The sequence below is a fragment of the Silurus meridionalis genome, chromosome 8, assembly GCF_014805685.1.
Source record: "Silurus meridionalis isolate SWU-2019-XX chromosome 8, ASM1480568v1, whole genome shotgun sequence".
Lineage (NCBI taxonomy): Eukaryota > Metazoa > Chordata > Actinopteri > Siluriformes > Siluridae > Silurus > Silurus meridionalis.
Window position 1 is genome coordinate 24,049,379 of NC_060891.1, and position 7,500 is coordinate 24,056,878.

The 7,500-nt window shown below is 38.7% G+C and overlaps 1 protein-coding gene across 2 annotated transcripts in view; it reads right to left on the reverse strand.

Moving 5' to 3' along the window:
* The window catches only part of bicc1a (BicC family RNA binding protein 1a), a 58,870-nt gene that overhangs the window by 14,125 nt on the left and 37,245 nt on the right, over positions 1 to 7,500 (reverse strand). For both annotated transcript variants that reach the window (XM_046856051.1, XM_046856049.1), the window contains exons 6-8: positions 7,334 to 7,387; positions 6,827 to 7,012; positions 3,831 to 4,100 (exon numbers count right to left, since the gene is read on the reverse strand). In XM_046856051.1, coding sequence (XP_046712007.1) covers positions 3,831 to 4,100; positions 6,827 to 7,012; positions 7,334 to 7,387 — 510 coding nt within the window. The remainder of the gene's footprint in view (positions 1 to 3,830; positions 4,101 to 6,826; positions 7,013 to 7,333; positions 7,388 to 7,500) is intronic.

Below are 7,500 nucleotides of genomic sequence, written 5' to 3' on the forward strand. Positions count from 1 at the left end.
CTTGTTCGAATACGTTATTGTTTCTATAGTAACAGCTCAACGGCAAAGAATGTAAAAGACACAATGGTTCTAGCAAACTAAATTGCTTCACAGCACTTTTTAGTTACTAAGTAACTAAGTAAACTGGGATAAAAGGAATAAAACGTGCTGTTTTTGGAAAATATTCCACTAATCCATGACAGTGGATGCGGACCTTGCTATAACCAAATATCACCCTGTGTTTTATTATAATACTTCATCAGGATTAGATACAGTTTATGGACAAAAGTATTGAGACACCTGACTTTTCCAGCCATATGAGGTTCATTCCAAGACTGGTTATCATACCAGCAAATGGGGACAAAATGTGGAAGGGGATGTTCAAAAGTATATATAGTCTTCTACTTGTGATGGAGATACGTTACGACGACCCAGTCGTAAGTTGAAGATGGTGCGATGACAGTGACAGCCTGATTTATAATTTTCATTTTCTGCTCTAAACTGATGGCTTTTTCTCTTCTTTTTTTCGCTACCAGCAGGAGACATACTTGGCGCTTGGAAGACATGCTTTTATCACTAAAATCGCTGTGAGAGTGGGGCATCTCACAGGGTGAGAGATACGCTCATATGTTTTATATTTTTACAATTTCTCATATCGCTCTCGTCATCGTAAGATTGAAAAATCGTAAGTCGAACCATTGTAACTATGGGACCATCCGTGTGTGTGTGTGTGTGTGGATGGATGGATGGATGGATGGATGGATGGATGGATGGATAGATAGATAGATAATTTCTCATTCAACACAATAAAAAATATGAGCGGTTGCAGATCAACAGTAGAAACACACAACAGTGCCACACAGCGGTACAAGAAGAGAAACACAGGTGTGAGAGGATAAAAAAAAGAAAACAGGGCTGGAATGATGAACATCTGCATGTCTAATTTGAGTTATTAAACCCTCCAGCTTTTAATCCAAATGCAATCTCAACATGGTGAATCCTGACGTGATTCCATAGAAATCTGCAAGTAAAACCGGTTCTGTTTGCAATAATCCAGTCGAATAGTATCCAGAGTTTCTCTGCTCTAGACTGTATGGATTCTTGGCAGGAGTAAAAGCAGGCCATCTGCTTCTTCTTCTTCCAAAAAAAAAAAAAAAAAAATTCAAAACAGTATTCATCGAGGGACTTTCCCAAGGCCATAATAAAGAATCACCAAACAAAAACGTCGATAAAAGAAAATAAGAGCTTCGAGGGGATGATATAGGGAGCAAAGGAAAGAGGCAGGATATTAAAGAAGCGTGTGACATCGAAAAAAGGAGAAGAAAAGGGAAGGATAAAAGGCAGTTACACGTTGCATGCACCTGATAAGAATTTTAATTAGAATGAATAAAAAATGCGGCAAAGAAACTGGAAAAGAAAGAAGATTCTAATCTATCTGTTTAAAGAGCTAGAAATAAAAAGCAATTACCAACAAAGTCATTCAAAGAGCAAAATAAAATCATTTTAATTGACTTGAGACTTATTTTTAATTACAGCAGAGCAAAAATCAGTTAATGTAGAAATTCAGTTATCAGCATGTATTAGGCAAAGACACCAGCTCTCAACACTCTTTTCTGTTCTGGCCCTGAGGTGGTACGATGACAGGTAAAGACGGACTGTAAATTAATTTGTTTTTTTCTCAACATTTTTTTCTATAAATATTCAGAGAAATCCGTTCCCCGTTCTGGTACTGTACTAAATATTATACACATGATATTGAGAAAAGTTTGTGGACACCTGACCATAAGATTTGCATTTGTTACCCTCCACTCTTCTGGGAAGATTTTCCACTGGATGTTGGAGTGTGCTTTTGGAGATTTTGGAGATTCATTCAGCTACAAGGCTGTTAGTAAAGTATAGGTGAGGTGAGGAGACCTGGGGTCTAGTCAGTTTTCACATTCAACCCAAAGGTGTTAAATAGGGTCAAGATTTCCACTCCATCCCATGTAACTCATCAGCTGGTTTTGTGCACAGGGGTATTGTCATGCTGGAACAGGTTTGGGTCTCCAAGTTTAAGTCGAAGAATACTTTTATACTATGCATCCAAAGACGTCCTAAACAGTTGTATTCCTCTAACCTTGTGGTAACAATTTGGGAATTAATCCAGCCATATCACCCTGTAGCCCAAGACAGCTTGCCCACTGAAGCCAAGCAGGGCTGAGCCTGGCCAGTACTTGGATGGGAGACCACCTGGGAAAAACCAGGTTGCTGCTGGTAGAGGTGTTAGTGAGACCAGCAGGGGTGCTCACCCTGTGGTCTGTGTGGGTCCTAACACCCCAGTATAGTGACGGGGACACTATACTGTCAAAACGCACCGTCCTTCGGATGAGACGTTAAACCGAGGTCCTGACTCTCTGTGGTCATAAAAATTTCCAGGATGTCTATCGAAAAACGAGTAGGGGTGTGCCCCGGCATCCTGGCCAAAAAAACTTACCCGCTGGCCTACTAATCATCCCCTCATATTAATTGGCTATATCACTCTATCTCCTCTCCACTAATATGCTGGTGTGTGGTGGGCGTTCTGGCGCAATTTGGCTGCCGTCGCATCATCCAGGTGGATGCTGCACATTGGTGGTGGTTGAGGAGAATTCCCCTTTCATATGTAAAGCGCATTGAGTGCTGCAGAAAAGCGCTATATAAATGTAATGTGTAATGTGTAAACACATATTGCTGGGAAATCAATTGTTTCAATACTTTTGTCTGTCAATCTGACAAATGAGACATTGTTACGTGAGAACTAAAAACAGCAGAAAGGAAGAATAGTCATAGTAATGCACAATCGCAAGATTTAGATCTCGGGCTGAATTGGACTTTCCTTCGGAAGATAATCAAACTATTAAGTACGTCTGATTTGGATCATCGGTTCTGAATTTATTAGTGCGCTTGAGTGGGCCTGGTCCGTGGGATTGAAGTGCTGCATTGTTGATGCAACCTACCTACCACAGACAGATCTGCCGTTTCCATTTTAATACAATGTCCCATTAATGAAAGAACATTTTTGCTGCAAGTACTCCTTAAAAAACTAGCAGAGCCTCTATTTAGTTTTTTGTCTTAAATTAAGGAAAATTTCCACAAACTTCTGATTTAATTTTCTTATCTTATACGCCATCACGGTGTTTAAATTCACAAGATTATGACAGTCAGTTTTTTTCCTTCCAGTTCAATATATTTTTATTTGTAGAGTGCTTTTAAAATGGACATTGTCTCAAAGCAGCTTTACACAGATAACGCGATTAAAAAAATGTATAAGTTTGTTCCTTGTTTGAGGTCCATCGATTAATCACTTTTGCAGATTATTTGGCACACGTAGCTGATTGCTGGACCACTGTCATCACGACAGCGGCCTCTAGAGGTGAATCACTGATGCCACGTGTTGTTTTTACATGTGAGACTGCGCGCTGCTCGGAGAGCGCTATATTATATTTATTTAATTATATTTATTCATATTTTTATATTATTTCACTTAACAAATGTTCATAATTCAGTCAATTTTTTTTTTTGTAATAATAAAGTTCAGTAGTTTTTGACATGAAGAGCTTTGTTTGCTTGTTTTTAATACAGTATCCATTTTTTAATTAAAAACTCAGTTTTAACACACACACACACACACACACACACACACACACACACCGAAGTTTGAGTTGTGGACACCTGGCCATAAAACTGGTATGTGCTTATGAACATCCTTTCCACAAGAACTACAATGGGTCATTCTTGTTAATAAAGATTCTGTCTAGCATTTATAATAAAAAGCATTTACTAGAGTTGATTGAGTGAATATCACTAAGAAACATGCGTGTATGTGCACATACCATGAGCTGCTGCCTGGCGTCACACACGGCGTCGATGCTGCCTTGAATGTAGACGCTGGATCGGCGTGTGTGAGCGTGAGTGGGTAACAATGTGCTGGGGTCGGGGAAGTGGATGTGGGCACCGGTGCGTTGGCTAATGTGCTTGAGGTTGGCGGCATTTCGGCCCAGCAGGCTCAGGTGGTGCTGAGGAGCGATGTCCAGCTGAGTGCTGACCGTGACTGAGCCGGACATGGAGCCGGCCAGGTGATCCAACAGCAAAGCTGCACCACGCTACAAACACACACAGGAAAGTTAGAAAGCAGGTTCCCAGATAAATACACCATACACACGTTTACACACGTTACGTTAAAATTGCACGTCAAATCGATTGTTTTTATTAATTAATAATAGAAAAAGCAAAGCCAAATATAATGTATGACAGGGTTTTGATGAAATGTAAAAAAAAAAAAAAAACTCTATGATAAGATTCAAGTCATAGAAAAACAAGAAAGAGGAAAAAAATATATACATTTGAAGTATTTTAACTTTACAAAAATAAAGTCGTAGCAGTACTTAATACAGTACAGTAATAAAGTCGAAATTACGAAAATACGGTTGAAATTACGAGATTAAAGTCATAGCAATACGAATTTAATCTTCGAGTATTTTGAGATAAAAAAAATTATAATAATTACGAAAATAAAGTAAATATTTGAGCTTACACCAACAGCTTTAAACTTCAGGACCACAACATGGTTACCAGAGGATGCACCAGAAATGTCAGATGTTTACGAGGACAGAAAGTCAGAATCACGAGAAAAAAGGTCAGAATTATGAGAAATGAAATTAGAATTGGGAAAAAAAAAGTTGGAATTAGGCAAAAATATATATATTTATAAAATATATTCATATATTTTTTTACAAAAAAAAAAAAAAAAAAAACCTTCCAAAGGATTCAGGCCAAAAAAAGAGACAAAGTTTTGAATCATTTTAAGTAATTATATACACATACATATATATTAAATGTATTTATTTAAAAAGTATATACATTTATGATTTTTTTTATGTATATATTTGTATGTACATGTACGGACGTACATTTGATGTAATATGGGGATTAAATGCACCGAATGGGTTTAGTATTCACAGATATTCTGGTATGCAATTTCAGCAATAAAAGGTTAATTTGTCTAAAAAGGAAACAAGCTGCTTGTTCATTTTAAGAGACTTGTCTTATTTTCTCTTTTATATTTAGTATTGTTATTTAATTTAAAAAAAAGTACTTCTTATCCGATTACTCGATTAATCGTTGAAATAATAGTTGTTTGAATTACTAAAATAATCGATAGCTCCGGCCCTAATACAGATGTTTATACACAAGTCTGTATTTTATACAAGTCTAAGCTAAAGATCTGACTGTGCTGAGTTTGAGTATGTGTGAATTAGTGTGTGTGTGTGGGTGTGTGTGTGTGTGTGTGTGTGTGTGTGTGTGTGTGTGTGTGTGTAAGTGTATGAGTGTGAATGAGAATGTTTGAGTCAAAGTGTGTGAAAGTGAGTGAGTAAGTGAGTGAGTGAATGTGTGTGTGTGGGTGTGTGTGTGTGTGTGTGAGAGATCAAGGAACTGCTTGATGTAGTTGAACTGCTGGAAGCTGCACATTAAACCACATAATCCCTTTCACATACACTTACCACACAGTGACCTACTTTCTCTCTCCTTCTCTAAAAGGAGTAAAAACTGCAAAAGTGCATACTCCCATTCCCTTCTCTCATCTCCGCCCTGACGCCTGGGTCACAAAACTGTGCTTAATATCATTCTTAAAGATTATTAGAAGACCATGTGACCTCTGTTGTTCATTTTTTATTTCATTCACATGTATGGGATTGTGCACTGAAATAAAACTGAGGTAAACACCACAGAATATATTTTGGATTTCCGATTCTTTAAATTAGCCTCCTTTTGATTGGATGGCCGATTCACACACTCTTGGCTTACTCTCAGTCAGGCTCATGAGGTAGTCACCTAGAAGGGTTTTCCAACAACCTTAAAGAGTTTCCAGGTGTTGAGTGCTTGTGGCTGCTTTATCTTCACGCTCCGGTCCAACTTGTCCCAAAACATCTCAATTAGATTTAGATTGGGCGATTGTGGAGGCCAAGTCATCTGATGGAGCACTCCGTCACTCTCTTCCTTGGACAAATAGCTCTTATATATAACCTAGAGGTGTGTTTGGGGTCATTGATCTGTTAAAAAACAACTGATGGTTCCACTAAGTGCAAATAAAGATAGGATGGCATGTTTCCTCAACTTTAACTAAATCACCAACAGCGTTGCCAGCAAGGCACCCCTACACCTCCTCCTCCATGATTCACAGTGGGAACCACACATTCAGGAACCATCCGTATATCACATCTGACAAACACACACATTTTAAACGAGTCATCACAACAAATAACAGTTTTCCACTGATCTAATGTCAATTCCTTGTTTTTCTTGTCCCAAAAAAGTCTCTACTGCTTGTTGTTCTTTGACAATGAAGACCAGACACACCAATTCAACCATGAACCTCTGAATAGTGGATGTTGAAAAATGTCTGTCACTCTGAGAACTCTGAGAAGCATTTATGTAAATCAGTGGTTTCTGAGGCTGATTATTCTATTCAAATTATCCTCTGCAGTAGAGGTAGCTCTTAGGGTTCCTTTCTGGGACGGACCTCACGAGTGCTTGTTTGATGGTTTTGGCAATTGCACTTAGGGATATGTTTGGTGTTAAAGTAAAAGCCATTCCATGTGACTACCTTATGAATCTGATGAGAGAATGTCATATATGTGCAAAGCTATCATCCGAGCTAAATGTAGCTACTTTGAACAACCTAAAATATTAAACGTGTTCTGTGTTATGGAATAACGTATTTAACCAAAAAAGTTGCACAAGTGTTTCTCTAATAGTTTGGATGCAGTCAATATTAAATATCACAAACACACACACCATTTGGACAAAAATATTTATTTTTCTGCTGTACCTTGACTGCTGCAATGTTGCTTTGGTTACCACGGATGACAGCAGTATTGCAGTAGATATGGGACGGCGGCTTGCATGAAATAGTGACGCCGCAGGACTGAGCGATGTGCTGGATGACTGGAGCGCTGAGGTCCAGAGACTCGACAAATCCCCCACACTCAAACATCAACACCACTGACATCAACTCCTACAGACAGAGACAGAGAGAGAGAGAGAGAGAGAGAGAGAGAGAGAGAGAGAGAGAGAGAACGAGAATTGAATCATCACTTATTCTAATCTGTAGGAAGTTGCACCCTCTGGGACTCATGCTGTTACAATGAAATAATCAATAATAATAAAGAGCATGCTGTAGCACATTCAGAAAAAGTGACAGTAATGAAGTAAACAAGGAAACATTCCCTAAAGGAGAAACCTACTCAGTACTGTAGTTCCTTCAAAGACCACCAGGGGGATGCAAAGAAAGGGACAGATTTCATAAGTGGCATCTAATATACTGCATGTAAATTACCCGGATTTTGGCCCTGGCTGTTTCCACTCCCGCTGGCTGCCCTGCTATAGACACCTGAGAGAGAGAGAGAGAGAGAGAGAGAGAGAAATACCAGAGGGGGAGAGAAACAGAGAGATAGTGGAAAAGAGAAAGAGCAAAGGAGAGCGATAAAGTGACACAGATCAAAT